Consider the following 24093-nt stretch of genomic DNA (forward strand, 5'->3'; position numbering starts at 1 on the left):
ACCTTGTTACCCTGTTACCCTTTTCTGACAATGATGAAGACCATAATTGTATAAATATGGTATTGCAGTTGTTGACCTCTTGCATTGATTTACAAGACATTTTATCAAACAATCCTGCGTTAATCCATAAACAAAATATGGATCTTATGCCAAAAATGCAAAAGGAAAATACCAAGCAGGGTATGCTGTGACAACTCAACATGAACTAATAGAAAATGTAACTCTCTCCCCACTTTAAATCAGCCCAAACAGCAGAGCTGTAAGTTCTCACTTGGGCCTGTCAAATATCTAAGAGCAAATCAGTCACCATTTCTACAGATAGGAGATATATTTTGGTGTGGTTTATAAGTTTAGTATACTATGAAAAGAAAGAGGGTTTCTCACCTCTGGTGGAACCTCCATCAAAAATGCACCGCAAGTAGATCAGTGTCTTTCTGCTATTTTGCTGCCTTCATAAATGGCTATTATTAAAATGGAAGGCCACACCCATAAAACTGAACCTGAATAAGGAGAAAATGTCCTAGAAGTCTTTCATACTAAATAAACTAGTACTGATACCACTGAGATGTTTGAATGAAAAGCAATTCGAATGAACTCCACAAAATGATCCAAATTCTATGATAATTTCTTTAATAAACAATGCTATGAACCTGAATCAGCAAAACAAACAAAACTGGCTCTTAAAAGGAAGAAATTTAAATATTAAATAGGAACTCACTGAGAGCCTGAACCACTGCTTCGTTCTCCCAAAGTCTTTAAAACTACTGCTATTAAAATCTCTATACTCCTTAACTCTCCATAGTGTGGAGAAAATGGTCCAAATTGTGAAAAGAGTATTGGTGAGGTGATAATAGCTTTTGGATTGAAAAATTGGTTTATAACCAAAGTCCAGTTACAGATGGAACATCTCCACCACCCACTAGACCAGTGGAACATCTACAGATGGATTTCATGCAGTTGACACTCTCAGTGGTTTATCAATACAGTCTTTTAATTGTATTTTGTTCTCAGAATGAGTTGCAGCCTTTCCATGCAGAAAGACCAGCTCCATAACAGTAGCAAATTAAATTACTATGGGGAATACATAGCCTTTATGGAGCATTCCTGGAGAAATTTCCAGCAATAAGGGAACTCTTTTTCTGGAAAAATTATTAAACAATGAAATAAAGTTTTACAAGTACGATGGCACTACCATTGTCCTTATCATCCCTAGTCTTCTGGAAAAATTGAATGAAAAAATTATATCTTAAATCTAAGTTGCCTAAACTAACAAAATAATCTGGATTGCCTTGGCCAAAACTTTTACCACTGGCCTTAGTTGCAATCAGATCTGTACTGAAAAGCACATGCTAACAGCTTATACAATAGTAACAGGAAGACCTATGCCCTTAGTTATAGAACCTTATGTGTCTCTTATACTTCTAAACTCTGTATGACTAGGTATTGCAACATCTTGATGCATTATGGCCAAGAACATTTCCACCAAGTAAAGGAAGCTTTCTGTGACCATTGACTGATGACCAGGCCTTCCACAATATAGAATCTGAAGACTGGGTCTTTTACAAATGATACCAAATAAAGACTGCTCTTGAGTCTCATTGGAATGAACCATAACAAGTTCTTATCATCACTCATTCTTCGGTAAAGCTTCAGAACCTCAAGACTTGGGTTCCAGTCTCTCGGCTCAAAAGGGTTCCTTGAGATTGTTGGAACTGTATGCCACCTGGAGATCTCAACGTAAAACTGACCTGAAAGAAGATGGCATCTTTGAGGTGAACAGATTTTTAAAGATCATGGATCAAAAACCTCTTCCCTGGCCCCTCGTGAAGCTCAGTCTCCTTGTCTCTTTTGCTTCTCGCTTCTTTCCATGTGTACATTGCAAAATAATGCTATAATTGGAATTTTATAGTTTATAGCAGAGATTTTAACTGAATGTTGTGTTTGCCATGCCAAATCAAAACATGAGGAAAAGAATGTTCTAGTCCATTCTGTAACTGATTTTACCAGAATCCCAAATTTGACCATCTGTTTAGATTGCACTGCTGATCTACTTTGTAGAGTTCAAGACTCATTAAGTCTTTTTAAAAATTTCTTGATACTTAATAATTGTACATATTTATGTGATACATATGATATTTTGCTACACACATAGACTGTGTAATGATCAATCCAGGGTATTTGGGTGCCCAACACCTTGAGTATTTATCATTTCTTTGTATTCAAACATGTCACATCTTCTCTTTTAACTATTTTGAAATATATAAAAATTATTGTTAACTATAGTCACCCTATTGTGCTAAAAAACACTAGAACATTTTTTTCTGTCTAACTGTATGTTTGTATCTATTAACCAACCTCTCTTTATCCTCCAGCCCACTCTTCCCAGTCTCTGGTGGCTATCATTCTACTCTCTACTTCCATGAAAATGAAGTTTTTAAACTTCTACATATCAGTGAGAACAGGTGATATTTGTCTTTCTGCACCTGGATTATTTCACTTAACATAATGACCTCTGATTCCATCCATGTTGCTGCAAATGATGGGATTTCCTTCTTTTTAGTGGCTGAATAGTATTCCATTGTGTATAGGTACCACATTTGCTTTACCCATTCATCCCTTGATGGACATTTAGGTTGAATCCATATCTTGGCTATCATGAATAGTGCTGCAATAAACATGGGGGTGCAAGTATCCCTTTGGTATGCTGATTTCTTTTCCTTTAAAGAAATATCCAGTAGTAGGAATACTGTTTTCTGAGAAGCCTTCCTACTGTTTTTCACATACATTTCATGTGAATGTACTAATTTACATTCTACCACAGTGTAAAGGAATTCACTTTTCTCTGCATCCTTGTCAACATTTGAATAAGGGTGGTGTAAGTGGGCATCCTTTCCAGATGTTACAGGAAAGACTTTCAGCTTTCCCCCATTCAGTATAATGTTAACTGTGTATTAAGTGTGAGTTTGTCACATATGGCCTTTATTAGGTTGACGTAATGTCCCTTGTATGTCTAAGAATTTTTATCTCGAAGAAATGTTGAATTTTACCAGATGCTTTTTGGCATCTATTAAAATGATCATATGTTTTTTATCTTTTATTTTGTTGATATGATGTATCATGTTCCATGATGTGCATATGTTAAACATCTTTGGATCACTGGGCTATGGCCCACCTAATCATGGTATATTATATTTTTGACGTATTGTTAGACTTGGCATGCTAGTATTTTGTTGAGGATTTTTGAATCTATCTTCGTCAGGGGTATTCGTTTCTACTTTTTTATAGTGTCTGCCTGTTTTTGGTACCAGAGGAACTCTTACTTGTTGTCATAACCCAGAATTGAAATACCGGATCCTCTGACAATAGTCTAAGGGAGATACGCAACAGAAAGGAAAGCTTAAATAAAACTCTTTGCAAAAATACCTATTGAGATGCATTTTGATAGCCTCTCAATAAGTAACAACTCAGTATCAGTCCTTGGTTAAAAATTGCCAACATCTTTATTCCAACAAATGGCTCCATAAATAATTCCTAGTAGCACTTTCAGGGTACACATTTTTATCTGTGTAAGTTTTAACAAGCAATCATATGCATGGGCCACTCCGTGGCTTAACAAATGGAGAATGAAAAACCAATGCAGACTAGTGAACTGTCACATCATAACATATCAGAAAGTAAGCATTGGTCCACTCCTCTAAACTTAACCTACAGATAAAAAATGAACTTATCAGCAGGTATCAATCCTGCTGGGTGTTTCCATGGCTTCAAGTAGTATAAATAAAATTTGTCTTTCACATTAGCTAGTACAACTGATTCCACAACGAAGGCTATAGCTGACAAACAAAAATCTCTAAAGTCTCTAGCTCAAGTTGTTTTTTAATTGCTTTAGATTATTTGTTGGCTAAACAAGGAGGCGTCTCTGCAATGTCTAATATTTCTTTTTATACCTGGATAAACACATCTGGTTTTGTAAAAATTCAATTACAAAAAAATTAATAAACAAGCCATCTAGTTAAGACAGGTTAAATCCTCCACTAGTTCATTCTTTGATGTATTTGATTGTAGTTGGTTTGGTTCTTTGGGGGCTTGGCTAAGAAACATGCTTTAGTTGCTGTGCATTATTCTCCTAATAGTAACCATTCTAATCTCCCTGGTATGCTGTGTCCTCTCAGGAACATTAAATGCATGCTCATAACCATCAACAATATACCGGATTATCTTGTTATAGTGAGAACAAGAAACAAGATAAACAACACAAGAAAAGTTTACTCAATGAACCTGACATCATGACTTATGAATTCCATGCTGAAACAAAGGCCAACCAGCCACAATTGTGACAGTCACACACACACTCAAGTTTTGCCAATCATTAATAAATAAGAGGTTGATCAGAAGGGAGGGCTTATTAAAATATTTTAATAAGATGCCTTCAGCCTAAGGTTGACCCTGAGACCTGGGTTCTCAGGGAAGCAAACCAAAATCTAATGTGAATGTGTTTGTCATTAAGTGACTAACTTAGAGAAAGGAAAACTTAAGTTCAACCAATCAGAAACCATCAAATAACCTCTAATTACATAACTAGGAATTGTCCACGTAGGTAATTCAAATAAGGCAATTATATTGCTGTAACAAACTGATCTTTTTTTTTTTCTTTCCTTCTCTATTCATCCTATAAAACTTCTCTTTTGAGCGTCCCCAGTAGAGCCCCAACCACAATCCTTGGTTGAATGATGCCAGATTCATAAATTGCAATTTGTTCAAATAGACTCAAAAGGACGAATGTGACTCAATTTAAATTTTTAAAGTTTTCCATGAATTCCACATCTCTTTTGACCTCATATATCTCTACTACCATAGGTCTGCTAAGTCATATTGCCCAAATGTAAGGACTGCTTAAGCCACAGCTTGAACCGTGGAGAGCCCATTTCTGTCCTGGAACCCACTCAAAACTGTCATTATTCTCCCATTTAGACAGATGTGTCTATGAGTAGGATTTTTACGACTGTGTCAGACATTAAGAAAAGTTTTGGAAAATTTTTAAGTAAGTCCTTAAATTACTGCATTACACTTTTGGACTAAGATTTTAAGAATAATAAGCCACATATTATCACACTTATTTTGCTGAATATAAAATTATTACTTTAATAATAGTGTTTATTAAACAATATTTTGTATCATTACTAAATAAAATTTTAAAATTTAATTGTTTTATTTAATCTTGTACTTTCTGAATTTTTATTTTTGGTGCTGTACTATACATAATAATTTAGTACAGTGACATCTGTTTAATATTTACATAAGAATGTATATATTTAAGATGTACTCCAAATGATTTTACTGATATGAATGTACAATAAAAATGGTTGTAAATCCCCCCTCTAGTGAAGCCACAAGCGTACACAACAGTTAAAAAATAAGAGTAAATGAGACAATCTAGGGAGAATTCTAGAATAAAAGAGGTGGGCCAAGAACACAACAGAGCGGAATAGAAGTATCATTAAGGGGAAAGAGAGAAATATGGCCCAGCATCAAAGACTGAGATGAGAAAGTAAGGAAGATAGAACCGGTGAGTATGATCACAGAAGCCAGAGGTGAAGGGACTTCCAATAGCACCAAACACTACAGCTTGGTTAGGAAGATAGGTAGATGTTCTTTGAAGGTGACATTTAGAGTTCATTGCGACCTTACTCAGAGAAAAAATTTAGTGAAATGGTGAGGGCAGAAACCATAAATTTGAGGGATCTAAGTAGAACAATTTCTAATCTAACTCCCCATTCCCCTTGTATTGCTTATGAGTCCTTCTATATAACATACTTGTAAGATTCAGTCACCCTAGTTTACAAACCATTTTTTGATTAGCTCTTGTGCTTTCAAAATTCCAGACTTTTGTGATATGATTCCCTCACCTCCTGCTCTTCTTCATTCTCTCTGCCTATTATAATCCTACTTATTTTGCAAAGTTTATCTCAAATGACACTTCCATTGAGAAATCTTTCTTTATTCCTTGGGTCACTATGCACTTTCTTCTTTGTATTTTTATAAAACTTATTTACCCTTTTTTTGGTTGGGCATGATGGTTCACACCTGTAATCCCAGCACTTTGGGAGGCTGAGGCAGGTGGATCATTTGAGGTCAAGAGTTCAAGAACAGCCCAGCCAACATGGTGAAACCCTGTCTCTACTAAAAATACAAAAAAATTAGCTAGGTGTGGTGGCATATGGCTGTAGTCCCATCTATTTGGGAGGCTGAGGCAGGAGAATTGCTTAAACCCAGGAGGCAGAGGTTGCAGTGAGCTGAGATCACACTACAGCAATCCAGCCTGGGAGACAGAGCAAGGCTTCATCTCAAAAAAATAAAAATAAAAACAAACAAACAAAAAAAGTATTTATCCTTTTTTATATCACAGTCTGAATTATCCTCTAGTTAGCAATCTATGTGTCTTTCTTCCCAACTAGATTATGAGCTTCTTGTCAGGAGCCATTTTTATCTAAGAAGTTCTTATCCCCACCCTGTTCACACCCTAATCCCCCTATGCCAGTTGTCTTTTTTCCAGTGCACTGTATGTTGTAAGTACTTAATAAAGGGAAAATAAAACTGAAAGTTTAGCAATCAAGGTAGTAAGTATGAATTGAGGATATGAGGATCTAGCTCAGTTTGCTACGAAGTGCCCAAAAGATTTATAAATTGGTCTGTGACTTGAAGATATTTAATCAAGATTTACACAATCATGGGACATACTCCTCACACCTTATTAAGTGAGAAATATATTGTAAAGCAGGTAAGTATTGTGTATTTCAAGAAGAGGAAAAATCAATTTGATTTCAAAGATTAGGAAAGCTGCAAGATCTTCTTTGAACTCAACTATTGAGATGGAAAAGAGGGAGAAGCTGTTTAAATAAGAGAAACATTACTAGCAAATTAATTGAAGCAAATGCACAAGGAACAGGGAAGGGAGCACATGGCCAAGTTTGCTGCGATAAGGAGGAGAAAACAAGTTGATACAGAAAATGGTGGGATATCTAGAACACCAAAATAAGAAAACTTGATTTGGTTTGAAAAGTAATAGAGAATTTTACAAATTCTTGAGCAGTGCAGTATTATTTTTTTTCCCTTTCATTCAACAAGTGCTCAATTAGCACTAGAGTGCCAGACACAGTCAGGCACGGTGGCTCACGCCTGTAATCCCAGCACTTTGGGAGGCCAAGGCGGGCGGATCACGAGGTCACGAGATCAAGACCATCCTGGCTAACACTGTGAAACCCTGTCTCTACTAACAAAACAAAAAATTAGCCGGGCTTGGTGGCCGGCGCCTGTAGTCCCAGCTACTCAGGAGGCTGACGCAGGAGAATGGCTTGAACCCGAGAGGTGGAGCTGGCAGTGAGCCGAGATCGCACCACTGCACTCCAGCCTGGGAGACAGAGCGAGACTCAAAAAAAAAAAAGAATTCCAGACACTATTGAAGATATTTGAAATACAGGATTGAATGTATCAAAGAAACCCCTTCCCTTTAAGCCTATATGCTAATGATAGTGATGGGACAGGAGTGACCGATTATAAATGTCCTAACAAATACATAGTATATTGAAGAGTAAAGTGTGAAGAAGGAAACAACAGGGTAAAGGACAGCTGGTATGAGCAGAAAAGACAGTAGAGCAATTTCAGTAATTCATATGGGGAACCAAATCATAATAATATCAAAGTTTCTCTGAGGGCATTGTAGGATGTGGCAACAAATTCACCTCACAGAGTGAAGAAGTTGATGACCTCGGCTGCACTTTCTATGCTTTCTTGGATCCTCTTTAAATACGAATTATTTTCTACGAAGCATATTAGTCACACTTCCCCCAGTAACAGGTCAAACCAGCCTGAGAGTATTTTCTGCCTGTTTTATCTTGTATGTTCAGAACAGTGAATAAAATTGTAAAAATGAGATCGGTTTCATATGAATCAGCAAGATGATCATCAAACAGACTTTAGTGAAGGTCATTTGTTTTTACCTCATTATCTCAAAGGGCATCTTTAATTAATTTCTAGGACTTAGTCCACAGAAATACACTGATGTCAGTGCAGAGAAATCCCTTTAGGATTTGGTGGAAAACATTAACTTTGCAGTGTAACAGATATAATTATCAACACTGACCTACTAGTAGTCTCCTAGATTTTCATTCTTTTAATCCCAAATGTTTTAGAGGCCAAGGTTTATATTCTTTAATTTTATGAAAACTACATCATAAAGGAAACAATGCGCTGTTACAAAGCTCTTCTCAGGAAAATCTAGGTAAGAGAAGTGTGCTAACTTATTTTTACTTCTAATTTTAGCAACCATACATCTCTGAATTATTTAGTACCTCTGAATTATTTAATAGCTTTCATTATTCTTAAATTTCAGCTTTTTTCTAATCTTTCTAGCGCTTTTCAAAATTGAATGCTATGAAGAACTAGCATGAAACACAGTACTGCAATTTGTCTGACTTTCTGATTGTAAGATAGAATTTCAAAACACATAGGTAAAGTTATGAAGAAATTCTGTTAAATAATTTAGGCATGTGCATTGAAAGTTATTGTTAACTTAACTGACTACATGGCTTACATTTATTATTTCAAAACAAATTAATAAAATAGCCCATGCTTTTTAATTTTCATTATAATGTTTTAATATTTTGATTATAAAAATATAAGTGTATTTTGACCATAGAACTTATTTGATTTGAATTATCAGTCAGTACGTCCTAATGAGTCACCATGTAGGGAAAGGAAATAGCCTTTCAAAGCAAAACGAAATTTGACTTCAAAAATCCTATTAAGATTTAAAGGATTTTCTTTTTGTTCCTAAGTGTTAGAAAGATATAGTATAAAGGTAAGTTTGCTTTTACTTAGTAGCTTTAAATCTGCTATAGTATACTTCAGAAAATCTTATATAATTTTCTGAAGAAACAGAAAAATGGTAGAAAAGAGTCAATTTAGATAAAAGACATCTAAATTTTTATGTAATGATTTTATATATTTCTTTGTAGACTTTTCTTTAAAGTTAATAGGCTGCAGAAATGAAAGAATCATTAAGGATCATTGGTAGAATTCATACAGCAACTTTACTCTTTCCAGGTCATCAGTGTGGAGCTAATATTGAAATTAATACTACCGTTTCCCCCATAGTATTTTACAGCTCTTTTCACAGAAGTGTAAATCACAACTAATCTCAAAATGCTTAAAATATAAGAAAATTATATAGACTTTTATTTTTAAAAAGCAATGTATATACAGGCAAGAAATTCTGAATTGTGTTGGGTATATAAGAGAGGCTCTACCATTCAGAAAATAGAAATCTGTGTGGCCTATGGCAATAGTTAAATCTTTAAGTAGCATTATATAAAAAGTATTCCTTATCAAAAGGAGGAAGGCTTTAGGCATTTAAGAGAAAATCAACAGGAATAATAGAATGGACAGAGTCAATGTTGATGAAAATGGGTGTGACACTGGGGAAAGGGATGAGAGAAGTGATAATCTGTAGATGTTTATTTCTTTAAATTTCCAAGATAATTTTCTTTAAAGATAAATATTTTCCTCTTCAGTTTTAGCGAATTTTATGCAGTTCCTAAGATATAAATTTAACATATCTGTTATATGCTGTTTTATGACATTCAGTCTACTGGAAGAATATATAACAATTATTTTCTTGGAGATATATATGTGTGTGCATGTGTATATATAGTCCCATATAATATATATATTCTATATTATATGACATATATTATATATGTATCAAAAATTTGTTTTAAGGAGGATCTTCAACACAAAACTGACAGTAAAATTATTTGAGAACAATGAACCAGATATGTGTCCCCTATTTTTTATGCTATCCTTGCATAAATTTATAAAGATTAACCATTTCCACTTTAAGCATCTTCCCTGGAATTATCAAAATATCCTTGCGAATCCTAAGGGTCAGAGCTTGAGGTCATAGACACTGACACTGTATTTTTTTTTTTTTTTTTTTTTTGAGACGGAGTCTGGCTCTGTCGCCCAGGCTGGAGTGCAGTGGCCGGATCTCAGCTCACTGCAAGCTCCGCCTTCCGGGTTTACGCCATTCTCCTGTCTCAGCCTCCCGAGTAGCTGGGACTACAGGCGCCCACCACCTCGCCCGGCTAGTTTTTTGTATTTTTAGTAGAGACGGGGTTTCACCGGGTTAGCCAGGATGGTCTCGATCTCCTGACCTCGTGATCCGCCCGTCTCGGCCTCCCAAAGTGCTGGGATTACAGGCTTGAGCCACCGCGCCCGGCCAACACTGACACTTTAAAAGAACAAATGTCCCCTAGAAGTACATGAGGATGTATTTAGAAACAGCAGGGGAAATATGACAAAGAAATTCCTCTACCTGTTGTAAAAAAGGGAAAAAAAATTGAAGGAACAGTAATATGCTCTCAATTACAATCAATTACAATATTATAACCCCTCATTCATCTCTCAACAGACAAGGTGGAGATGAATGAGAAGAATCATTCCTTGACAGCTGAGTTCATCCTCACAGGATTTACATATCATCCAAAGCTGAAGACCCTTCTGTTTGTGGTGTTCTTTGCCATCTATCTGATCACTATGGTGGGGAACACTGGTTTGGTGGCACTGATTTATATAGAGCATCGTCTTCACACACCAATGTACATCTTTCTGGGCAACCTGGCTCTGATGGATTCCTGCTGTTCCTCTGCTATTACTCCCAAGATGTTAGAGAACTTCTTTTCTGAGGACAAAAGGATTACACTGTATGAATGTATGGCACAATTTTATTTTCTCTGTCTTGCTGAAACTACAGACTGCTTTCTTCTGGCGGCAATGGCCTATGACCGCTATGTGGCCATATGCAACCCACTGCAGTACCACACCATGATGTCCAAGACACTCTGCATTCAGATGACTGCAGGAGCCTACATAGCTGGAAACCTGCATCCCATGATTGAAGTAGGGTTTCTGTTGAGGTTAACTTTCTGTGGGTCTCATCAAATCAATCACTTTTTCTGTGATGTTCTTCCATTATATAGACTTTCTTGTGTTGACCCTTACATCAATGAACTGGTGTTATTTATCTTGGCAGGGTCCATTCAAATCTTTACTATTACTATAGTCTTAGTCTCTTATTTCTACATCCTTTTCACAATATTTACAATGAAATCCAAGGAGGGAAGAGGCAAAGCTTTATCTACTTGTGCATCTCACTTTCTCTCTGTGTCAATATTCTACGGTTCCCTTCTCTTCATGTATGCTCGACCAGGTGCAGTTAATGAAGGAGATAAAGACATACCTGTTGCTATATTTTATACTTTAGTTATTCCTTTGTTAAATCCTTTTATTTATAGTCTAAGAAATAAGGAAGTAATAAATGTTATGAAAAAAATTGTGAAGAAGAGAAAATTTTGTAACATTCTGAAACAAGTGTCATCCCCTCTGGAAAACTGATTTCAACTTGATAATACTTTATTTTAAATCAAGGGATAGTGAGGAAGTGGACAAGGTCACTTTGAATATAAAATATTAAATTATTTTAAAATAATGATATATGAGTTCAAAATGTTCAGAAAGGAGAAATTCCTGTAAAATATATTTCAAAATCTAAGCTACTAGCATTCATCAAAAGTGAACTAAATTGTTCATGAAGTCTCAGATTGTGTCAGAGTGTAATTAGTTATAATTTTCAGAAAATCCAACAAATACTAGGAATAAATGTCAGTACATATAACGGTAGTGTGCATTTACTATTGTTGGCAAATTTCTGGAATCCTAAAGCATAATTTTACAAACTCAGGCACATTCCAAGTTCTCAAACATTAGTCCCTTTTTAAGCAGAATCATCTGTGAGAAGTAAATTGTCTGTTTGAATTTGATTCTAACTTTTTTTGAGTTCTTTCAAGAGATTGCTTGAAAAATTATTTATGCAGAATATGTATTCTCTAATCAATAGTATTTTCATATTTAGTGCTAGTCATTAGTCATTTTACATTCTCAAGTTCTATGAAACACAGTACCTGCATTGATTTCTTTTCCCTTTATGTAATGTCATAATTTAAAAAATGTATTTCTGGGCTTGGCGTGGTAATCTGGGCTTGTGCCTGTAATCCTAGCACTTTGAGAGGCCAAAGCAGGTGGATTACCTGAGGTCAGGAGTTTGAAACAAGCCTGGCTAACATGGTGAAACCCCATCTCTACTAAAAATATTTTTTAAATTAGCCAGGCGTGGTGTGTCCCTGTAATCTCAACTACCCAGGAGGCTGAAGCAGGAGAATCGCTTGAACCCCGGAAGTGGAGGTTGCCGTGAGCTGAGATCAGGCCACTGCACTCTAGCTTTGGTGTCACAGTGAGACTCTGCCTCAAAATAAATAAATAAATAAATAAATAGTGTGTTTCTGTGTCATTCACTGTCAACTCTTAGTAACACTGAATCCCAGACATCTACTGTTGGAAGAGTTTGTGACTTATATGGAGCCAGTGAGACAGAAAAGGTGATTTTTTTCCCTGAAAAATGAATTTTCTTATTTTAAAAGAGATCCACAAAAAATAGTTTTTCTCTCTCTGAATGTTATGGTATGTGGATATGAAATCTAGCAGAGCCAATTCCATTTCACCATCAAGAAGGAAACCAGCCTGGGATGTAGTCAATACTCAAATGAGGGCGTAGCTGAGGAAATCACACAGAAATAGACCCAAAATCTCTGGAGTAAACCATCTCCTCTGACTGTATAATGCAGTAGACCTTCTTATCTTTTAAGCTTATTTGGCAAAGATGTTTTATTCATGACTGAATAAATACTAACAGATACATTCATGCTTGTTGACTATCACTCATATTTGTCTTTTTATATTTTATTTTAAATTAATCCACAGGTGATCTTTTAGTTTTCAAAAGACTTTTCAGTGGTATCCACTTTACTGTTTACCAAATTTATTAGATTTTTTACTATTACTCTTTTAATTTCTAATAACCTTACTTTTAAAAAATTGAGAGACAGAGAAATTTCTTGTCTACAGAAATACAATGGTAGAGCTCAGGAACCAAACCCAGGCTATCTGGCTCCAGAATCCGTGGTCTTAACCACTAAGTCATACTGTATATAGCACAAACTAAAAGCATCAGGAGAGGAAACATTTTAAAAATCTAAGCTGTGAAGTGGGCAGAGAAATAGGGCAGAGATTCAAAAGAGATATGGATCAAAGACATTTATCTCCAAATTTATCTTGAAACATTTCAAACCTACAGAAAAGTTGAAAAAAGTATGATTAATATTCATATACTTCTTTTAGCCAGCCAATTAAACAATCAAACAATTGTTAACATTTTACAATACTTGCCTATCACCAGATGTGTATATAGGTATATAATACCTATATGCATACTTATAATGCATACATACATTAATGTAATACAAATGTACACGTATTACATGTCCATATGGATATTTAAATACATATACACATAAATATATATAATACATATATACATATACTTAATATATATATACATAGATACAATGTTTAATAGTCAAAACATCTAAATAGGGCATTGGCTTGTTATTAGCAGTTCCACCAACCTGAACTACTTTAATTGTGAATTATTATTATTATTATTTTTTGTTTGTTTGTTTGTTTTTTGTTTTTTGTTTTTTTGAGACGGAGTCTTGCTCTGTCGCCCGGGCTGGAGTGCAGTGGCAGGATCTCAGCTCACTGCAAGCTCCGCCTCCCGGGTTTACGCCATTCTCCTGCCTCAGCCTCCCGAGTAGCTGGGACTACAGGCGCCCGCCACCTCGCCCGGCTAGTTTTTGTATTTTTAGTAGAGACGGGGTTTCACCGTGTTAGCCAGGATGGTCTCGATCTCCTGACCTCGTGATCCGCCCGTCTCGGCCTCCCAAAGTGCTGGGATTACAGGCTTGAGCCACTGCGCCCGGCATAATTGTAAATTACTGATGGGCTTACAGCAATAACAAAGCACGAAGATGCTGTATTTTTTGCATAAATGATGCAAAATATAGGGATTCTAAGCATCTAAACAATATTTATTTATTAAATACACAAATATGAAAAATAATTTACTGAGAATTTGCTATCTTGCTATGCACTAAGCTAGTGTCAAAGAAAACCAGAGCAGGACAGAAGTTAGAGTGCTAAATATAAAGTTTATTCAGGACTATTGCCATAGGGGCAGAAAAACCTCAGTGTAGAACTGGGCTTCATTTCAAATGCAGTAGGGAAAAGGGAGGTCTTATAGCCAAGAAGCAGGATGTGGCCAGCAGATGAAAAATTATTAACAAGAGACATCAAGTCTAGGGAGAATTCTGGTTGAACCAATCTAAAAGGATTTATTTATTCTTTTATTTATTTATATTTGAGATCAATAAATCACTTTGTCACCCATGCTGGAGTGCAGTGGGCAGTGGTATGATCATAGCCCACTGAATCCACAGCACCTGAATCCTAACAAGATTTTTGCTGAAGGCAAGCCAGAGTATTCAGATACCAAGAATGGGAAGTAAAGAATTTTGATCAGATATAGAAGGTCATCGGGTATTGCGGATGGGGGGATTCTTGCTAAATTGTCTTTCTGCATTATTTACTAGGAGTAGATTTTGCAAGAAAGTACACAAGTGAGCCTAAGAGAAGGTTCAGAAGGCTGACTATAGTTTGTTCAAGGGAAAAAGAGGCATTCTTCCCTTAAGTTTATTTCTCCTCCAGTTTGTTCATTTATGACCAGCAAAACCATCTGCTGGTACCTGGTGAAGGTTGCTAATTGTATTGTGAGATCAATGAGACATTTAATGAGAGGATACCCATAAAGAAAAACAGAATGATAAACACCAGAGGCTGCTCTACTGGGTTTTTTCTTCCAAGAAGGAGGATTAGAAGCAGTGTTAGCACACCTCTCCCACTTGAAAGGACAGAATAGCATGTAGAGATTTACACTGTGAACTTTTTTCAAGAAGCAACACAGGAACTTAACAAGAAAACTGAAAGAAGCACAGGCTGTTCGAGAAAAGCGGCAGGCTACAGCCTACACTGTGAAACAGCCAAAAAACTCTAAGTCCCCAAAGTGTGAGAAGGGGAGAGACTGCCTCCAGGATACACATCCCCAGCAGGGAACCTGAAATCCAGGCCACCAGGGAAGGCCTTAACCCGACCCAGAGCTGGGACTAATTCAGGGAATAGTGAGAAATATAAAAGTAGAGGCAGTAGTGGAAATTACCTTGCAGGCATTCCCAATCTCTATCATGGACTGAGGGAAACCATTCATTCCTTATTATATCTCACAGGGACTCAGGGAAGTCAGCCAAGTAGTTCAGGCAGTGGTCACAGGTTGAAAGAAAACCCCAGTTGAATTTTGGAAGATAATATTGAGTGGGAGCAAACTCCCTTGGCCAGAACCCAGGGGGCAAGTGGGAAGTACACTGCAGTCATGAGTGCAGGAGCCAGGCTGCCAAGGCTTCCTGGAGCTTAGCTCAGTGCTGCTAGCAGAACACTTCAGGAGTCAGAACAACTTTGCCAACTGTGTGGGATCTGGGTGAGGCTTACTGCCACCTGCTACTTTCCACTCCCTGTGCAAACTCTCTTCTGTGCAACAGAGGCAGTTACACTCCCCTCTGGAGCATTACCCCAGCAGCCTGATAAATGCCCTCTGACCCTCAGAGAGGCTGCAGCTTGCCACTCATGTGGAGTCAGAGCACAGCCCCAACCTGGCTGTGCCCCTCCACCCTCCCTGGTAGTGTAACACAAATGACAGAAACATTTAGGAGCTTTGTGGCCCTGCCTATCACATGAGAAACCAGAATATCTCCTCTGGGCAAAGCAGGGCAAGTTCAAATCCTTCTACTATTACAGGAGCAGGTACTCTTTTGCACGTGCCACCTCCTGGCTGGAGGCCAGCCAACACAGTCCATTACAGCATCTCTAGATAGAATAAGACTGTGCCCGGAAATGAGAAAACTGGTATCTGACCTTAGCTACCACCATTGCCTGCAACACACTGGCTAACCAGGAGGTCTGAGTCTGTCCACATGCCCAGTTCACTACCATCATAATCAACATTCAAGAAAAACAACACACTAAGGCTATGTATAATCAAAGAATCTCACAGAGTCTACATCACTCCCCTGCTGCTCCCATCACAGCCGGTGCTGGTGCCAACTGCTGTGGTTTTGAGGAAAGGTAACATCACCAGAAGCCTTACAGACTTTCCCCAAAGCCAGCCTGGAGTGTAGCAGCCCCACTGAGTGGTTAGACCCAGAAGAACAGTCACTACAGTCTGGCTTTCAGGAACTCATACTCGTAGGGTACGGGAGACAGCACCATATCAATGGAACACCCCATGGGACAAAAGAATCCAGTTCTTCTGGGTGAATATCTAAATCAAAAGGCAACCACGTCAACATTTCCCTGGTCAGCTATTTTTTTCTGTAATTTCATCTATGTTCAACTAGTATGAAATCTGTGCATATTGGAATCACGCAATGCCAAGACGGCCCACACTTACTTTTGAACTGATTGTCTAGGTTCATAATAAAGAAGTCCCTACCTACCATGAAGGATCCTGAAGCAAAGAAAACAAAGTTCTCAATGGAATCAGGAGCATCTCTATAAAAATCCTATTATTTCCTTAACTTGAGTTATTAAAATACCTGAGACAAAAGAATCTGGATGGCAGGCCTTAAATCCAAGATTTTTCCACTGGTGGGAAGTTTCTTTCAGCAGAGACACAATTGCGGTGCAGGGCTCAAGAGGGAAATTCTGCAACTCTACTCCAACAGTCAGGTAGCCTTGGTGCTCATGAAAGATCTCAGAGAAGGGGAATTCTTTCCTTCCTTGTCCACCACTGCAGACACAGCTGGGGCTTCTCCCATGGGAGCTCAGCATGGGTGCACCTATAGAAAGTCTTCCTAGAACACTTCAGGGTACTGCATTCCCACAGAAGGAGCACTCCCAAGGTTCAGGTTTGAATGAGAGTCAGAGTCACAATTTCTCTCTATTTGGAATATCAACATCCTTACAGATGAAAAGAGGTGCCTCTCTTGGGACACAAGTGAGTCTTGGAGGTGGATAACTTTACCGCTGGCCTGGTGGAAGAACTGAATTGACTCCCATCCTTCCCCCTGATAAGACCTCAGTGTGTCTAATTGAGAGCTCCTCCAGCCACCTTCATCAAGGCTAGGACTTTTGCACACCATTGGGTATTGCATTTACCCACATGCTTTAGCTACAACCAGTTCCTACCCAGGGACACTTCCCCTACTGGCCTGAAGCCTGAACCATCAATTAAGTAAATAAAATACTGGGGGTAAATTAAATAAATTAGAAAGTACATACCATGGGGGAATGAGATAAGCTTCAGCAGACCTCTCCATTCCAATTCTATAGGAGATAGTAAACTTGCCCACACACCAAGTACATTGCTACTACAACTAATATCTGAGGAAGCCATCGTATAAAGACTATAATCAAGGAACTCAGAGTCACCCTTAAAAGCACCACCAAGAACCGAATTAGCATAAAAAATCTATAAACATTAAAGTCACATCCTTATGGGAGAAAAAATGAAATTTTAGAAAAAGCCAAATCAAAAACAAATTCAAGAACACTTAGAAGAAATAGTCTACTGAAATAAGAAGAATGAGAGGAATAATTCTGGTAATAAATATGACAAAACAAGGTTCTATAACATTCTGAAAAGATCCTCCCAGCAATGAATCCAAACCAAAATGAAATTGTTGAAATACCAGATAAAGAAATCAGAAGGCCAATTATTAAGCTACTCAAGGAGATACTACAGACTAGTGAAGACCAACATAAAGAAAATTTTAAAAATTCAGGATACAAATAAAAAATTTCTGGAGAAATAGGTATAAAGAAAAGCCAGTCAGAACTTCTGAAAATGAAAGACTCATTTAGGGAATTACAAAATGCAGTGGAAGGTTTCAACTATAGACTAGAACAAGTGGAAGAAAGAATTTCAAAGCTGAAATAAAAAGATTTTGAATTAACCCAATCTGTAAGGAAAATGAAACAAAAGAAATTAACAAAGTCTCAAAGAAATGTGGGAATATGTAAAATAGCTAACCCTAAGAATAATCATTGTCCCTGAGGGAAAAGAGAAGGCTTAAAATTTAGAAAACTTATTTGAGGAAATTTTTGAGGAAACGTCCCTGGCCTTGCTGGAGGTTTAAATATCCAAATACAACAAGCTCAAAGAAGTCCTGGGAAATTAATTGCAAAAAGATTGTCACCAAGGCACATAGTCATTGTGCTATCTAAAGTCAACATGAAGGAAAGTATACTAAGAGCTGAGAGACAAAAGCATCAGGTAACTTATAGAGGAAAATCTATCAAACTAACAGCAGACTTCTCAGCAGAAACCTTACAAGCTAAAAGGTATTGGGGTTCTATCTTTAGTCTCCTTATACAGAATAACTGTCAGCTAAGAATTTTTGAATCCAACAAAACTAAGTTAGTTCCATAAATGAAAGAAAAATAGTTATTTTTCAAACAAATGCTGAGGGAATTTGCTATTACCAAATCAGAACTACAATAAATGCTAAAAGGAGTTCTAAATCCTGAAACAAAAGCTTGATATGCACCAAAATAGAACCTCTTGAAAGCATAAAACTCAGAAAAAAAAAAAAAAGTATGTAGGTAACAATGAACATGATGAATAGATCAGTACCTCACATCTCAATATTAACATTAAATATAAATGGCCTAAATGCTCCACTTAAAAGATAACAGAATGGCAGAATGTATATAAAATCACAAACCAAATATCTGCTGTCTTCCAGAGGCTCACCTAACACATAAGGATTCATATAAACTCAAAGTAAAGGGGTGGAAAAAGATATTCCATGCAAATAAAAACCAAAAGAGAGCAGGAGTAGCTATTCTTATATCAAACAAAACAGAATTCACAGCAACAACAGTAAAAAAAAAAAAAAAAAAAAAAAAAAAAAAAAAAGCAAAGAAGGTTATTTTATAATGATAAAAAGATCAATCCAACAAGAAGATATTACAATCATAAATTTACATGCACCTAATACTGGAGCTCCAAGATGTATAAAACAATTACTACTAGACCTAAGACATGAGATTGTCAGCAACAAAATAATAGTGTGGGACTTTACTATTCCACTGACAGCACTAGACATATCATTGAGATTTTAGAAAGTCAACAAAGAAACAATGGACTTAGGCTGGGCATGGTGGCTCACACTTATAATCCCAGCACTTTGGGAGGCTGAGAGAGGCAGATCACCTAAGGTCAGGAGTTCGAGATCAGCCTGGGCAACATGGTGAAACCCTGCCTCTACTAATAATACAAAAATTAGCTGGATGTGGTAGCGGGTGCCTGTAATCCCAGCTAGTTGGGAGGCTGAGGCAGGAGAATCACTTGAACCTGGGAGGTAGAGGTTGTAGTGAGCTGATATCGTGCCACTGCACTCCAACCTGGGAGACAGAGTGAGACTCCATCTCAAAAAAAAAAAAGAAAAAGAAAAAAGAAACAGTGGACTTCAACTACACTCTAGAATAGGTGGACTTAACAGGTATTTACAGAACATTCTACCCAACAACTGCAGAATATATATTCTTCTCATAAGCACATGGAACATTCTCCAAAAGAGATCATACAATAGGCACAAAACAAGTCTAATACATTTAAGAGAACTGAAATTATACCAAGCATCTTCTCAGATTACAGGGGAATAAAACTAGAAATCAACTCCCAAAGAAATAGTCAAAACTGTACAAATATTTGGAAACTAAATAATTTTCTCCTGAATGATTTTTGGATCAACAATGAAATCAAGATGGAAATTTTAAATTATTTAAACTAAATAATAATAGTGACAAAAGTTATCAAAACCTCTGGGATACAGCGAAAGCAGTGCTAAGAGGAAAGTTCATAGAATTAAATGCCTACTTCAAAGAGTCTTTAAGAGCATTAATTGACAACCTAATGTCACACCTCAAGGAAGTGGAGAACAAATTAAACCCAAAGGCAAAGGAAGAAACTCACAAAGTTCAGAGCGGAACTAAATGGAATTGAAACAAAAAAGTACAAAAGATAAATGAAATAAAAATTTACAGATAGACAATTGGCCAAATTAACCAAGAAGAGAGAAGATCCAAATAAGCTCAATTAGAAATGAAACTAGAAACATTACAACCAGTACTACAGAATAAATTCCTGGAAACATACAACCCTCCTAATTAAATTAGGAAGAAATAGAAACCCTGAACATATCAACAACAAGCAGCAAGATTGACTCAGTACTTAAAAAAATGCTAACAAAAAAAAATTCAAGAATCAGATGGATTCACAGCTGAATTCTACCAAGCAATCAAAGAATGATTGGTACCAATCCTACAGAAACTACTCCTAAAGATGGAGACAGAGGGAATCCTCCCTAAATCGTTCTATGAAGCCAGTATTACCCTAAAACCCAAAGCAGGAAAGGACATAACAACAACAACAACAAAACTACAGACGAGTATCCCAGATGAGCAGAGATACAAAAATCCTCAACAAAATACTAAATATCTGAATCCAACAGCACAGCCAAAAGATAATATCTCATGATCACATGGGCTTCATCCCAGGGGTGAAGAGATGGTTTAACAAAAGAATGCTTTGACACTGCTGGAGGGAGTGTAAATTAGTTCAACCATTGTGGAAGATAGTGTGACAATTCATCAAAGACCTAGAGGCAGAAATACTATTTGACTCAGCAATCCCAATACTGAGTATATACCCAAAGTGATATAAATTGTTCTATTATAAACATGCACACGTATGTTCACTGTAGCACTGTTCACAACAGCAAAGATGTGGAATTAACCTAAATTTCCATCAATGATAGAAGAAAGTAGAAGTAGAGGGAATCAAAGCAGTCAGCCCAGCTGAGCTCCACTTGGAGACAGGAGGAATTATCCATTGTGGAGAAATGATAAATGAGAGATCCCCAGCAGTCCACATTCCCACTGTAGACTCCTGAAATGATATCTTTTTTCAAGGTGTATATGAAATGTTACCCATCCCATGAAGCTTTTCCTGATTATCTGGAAGAATACAGGAATGTTCACTCATTTGAAACAATTTGTAGTTTATTTATGCTTCTTTTTTGTTTTGGTTTGGTTTGGTTTTTTTAGACAGAGTCTTACTCTGTCGCCCAGGATGGAGTGCAGTGGCACAATCTTAGCTCACTGCAATTTCCACCTCCTGGGTTCAAGCGATTCTCCTGCCTCAGCCTCCCGAGTAGCTGGGATTACAGGCGCCCACCACTACACGCAGCTAATTTTTTGTATGTTTAGTAGAAACGGGGTTTCCTCCTGTTGGCCAAGTTTGCCTCGAACTCTTAACCTTGTGATTCGCCCGACTCGGCCTCCCAAAGTGCTGGGATTACAGGTGTGAGCCACCGTGCCCAGCCTGCTTCTTTTTTTTAATGTTCAACTTTTATTTTAAGTTTAGGGGTACATGTGCAGGATGTGCAGGTTTGTTAAATAGGTAAACATGTGTCATTGTGGTTTGCTGACCAGATTATCCCCATCACCTAGGTATTAAGCCTAGTATCCACTAGCTATTCTTCCTGATCCTCTCCCTCCTTCCACCCCCCACCCTCTGACAGACCCCATTGTGTGTTCTTTCCCCCGTGTGTCTATGTGTACTCATCGTTTAGCTCCCTCTTATAAGTGAGAACATGTGGTATTTGGTGTTCTGTTCCTGTGTTAGCTTGCTAAGGATAATGGCCTTCAGCTCCATCCATGTTCTGGCAAAGAACAAGATGTCATTCCTTTTCATGGCTGTATAGTATTCCATAGTATACATGTACCACATTTTGTTTATTCAGTCTATCATTGATGATAGAACTCCTCAACCCTCATGGGCTCTGAGACTAGTATCAGGAGCTGCTTGAGTCCATGGCAGTCCAACAATACTATCAAGTATTGTTTCAGAAAGTGCATTCATGATAGATCTCACACACCCCTCAAGACCAAGCAGCTGTTGTAAAACCCCACTGCCAGCAGCAGAGATGCCTTGCACCTCCATGCACCTTTAGGAGGCCTGGAGATGGGCCTGTCTGCATATCATCTAGGTGCCTGAGGACAGGTCCACCCCACCCACTGCCATTAATGCCATCATGTTTCATCTGGGGTCTTGACAGACCTGCCCAGCTTGCCACTGCTACTGCCACCTACACATGTTGTCTGAGGGCCTGGGAATTGATCCACTCTAACCACAACTGGAGATACCTGCCAGCACCTTCTAAGTACCTCTGTGCAATGTTTTCACTACAAATAAACATGATTTTATAGGGGTAAACAATAAAAAAGTAAACAGAACAAAGAATATACAAAATGATCAGAAAGTAATGAACAAAATGACAGAAGTAAGATCTCATCTATCATTAGAAATCTTGAATGTGAACAATTTATATTCCCAAATTAAAAGATATAGGCTGGCCAAATGCGTGGTGACAGTTTGGAAATGTGTCCCCAAGTAAATCTTATGTTGAAATGTAACCCCTAATGTTGAATGTGGGTTCTGGTAGGGAGTGGTTGAATCTTGGGGGAAAATTTCTCATGAATGCTTAATCAGCATCCCTCTTTGTACTGTCTTCATGACTGTGAGTGAGTTCGCATGAAATTTGATCATTTAAAAGTGGGTAGCATCTCCCCTCCCCATGCCTGCTCTCTTGCTTCTGCTCCCACCATGAGAGATGCCTGCTCCCCCTTCACCTTCTGCCATGATTACAAGCTTCCTGAGGCCCCCCAGAAGCAGGTGCCAGCATTATGCTTCCTGTAAGCCTTCAGAATCATGAGTGAATTAAACCTCTTGTCTTTTAAATTACCCAGTCTCAGGTATTTTTTTACAGCAGTGCAAGAATGAACTAATATAGATGGGGGAAAAAATTATATCCTGCCTTTAAGAAACTCACTTCACCTGCAAAGATATACAAATACTGAAAGTGAAGGGATGAGAAAAATATTTCATGCAAATGGAAACAAAAAGCATGCAAGAGAAGCTCTAACAGACAAAATTGTAATTCAGTCAGAAAAAAACATAAAAAGAGACAAAGAGTTTACTATATTATGATAAAAAATGAATTCATCAGAGATATATAATAATTCAAATATATATGCACCCAAAATTGCAGAACCCAGATATACAAAACAAATATAATTAGAACTACTGAGAGAGACCCCAATAAAATAATAGTTGGAGATTTCAACATCCGACTTTCAGTATTAGACAGATCACCCAGACAGAAAATTACCAAAAAATCATTGGATTTAAAGTACACTTTAGACCAAATGAACCTAACAAACATTTACAGAATATTTCTCCCAATAGCTACAGAATACACATTTTTCTCTTGATCACATGGAACACTTTTCAGGCTAGGCAATATACTAGGCCACAAAACAAACTTCAACAAAAATTGTTAAATAAAAATCATATCAAGTAACTTTGAGAATATAGTAGAATAAAATTCAATATTAACAAGAGGAACTCTGGAAACTGAACAAATACATAGAAATTAAACAACATGTTCCTAAATGACCACTGAGTCAAAGAGGAAATTACAAAGGAAATCAAAAAAATGTTAGCAACAAATACAAATGAAAATGCAGAAACAGAAAATAAAATACCCCATATTCTCACTTATAAGTCGGAGCTAAACATTGAGTACACATAGACATAAAGATGAGAACAATAAATACTGGGGAATAAAAGAGGGGAGGAGAGAGGGAGAGAACAAAGGCTGAAAAACTTCATCTTGGGTACTGGGAGATGGATTCATTCTTACTCCAAACCTCAGCATCATGCAAGCAATATAGCTTTGTAACAAACCTGCACATGTGCTCCCGAACCTATAATAAAAGCTGAATCAAAACCACAATATATTGAAACTAGGGGGATACAATCAATGCAGAATTTTGAAAGAAGTTTATACCGATAAATTACAACACTGAAACAATTGAAATGTTTCAAATAAACAAACCAACAACACACTTCAAGAGCTAGAAGAGCAAAACCAAAATAGTAGAAGAAAAGAAATAATAAAGGGCAAA

The 24093-nt window shown here is 37.2% G+C and overlaps 1 protein-coding gene across 1 annotated transcript; it reads left to right on the forward strand.

The window, feature by feature from the left end:
• Nucleotides 1-10479: 10479 nt before the first annotated feature.
• Nucleotides 10480-11451, forward strand: LOC104654535 (olfactory receptor 5K3). The gene has a single exon (XM_010353737.2). It carries the CDS (start codon nt 10480-10482, stop codon nt 11449-11451), a length of 972 nt encoding a protein of 323 aa, XP_010352039.2.
• Nucleotides 11452-24093: the final 12642 nt, after the last annotated feature.

The sequence above is a fragment of the Rhinopithecus roxellana genome, chromosome 1, assembly GCF_007565055.1.
Source record: "Rhinopithecus roxellana isolate Shanxi Qingling chromosome 1, ASM756505v1, whole genome shotgun sequence".
Lineage (NCBI taxonomy): Eukaryota > Metazoa > Chordata > Mammalia > Primates > Cercopithecidae > Rhinopithecus > Rhinopithecus roxellana.

Coding starts and splice junctions, on each gene's coding strand:
- LOC104654535 (XM_010353737.2), top strand. CDS start 10,480: ATGAATGAGAAGAATCATTCCTTGACAGCTGAGTTCATCCTCACAGGA.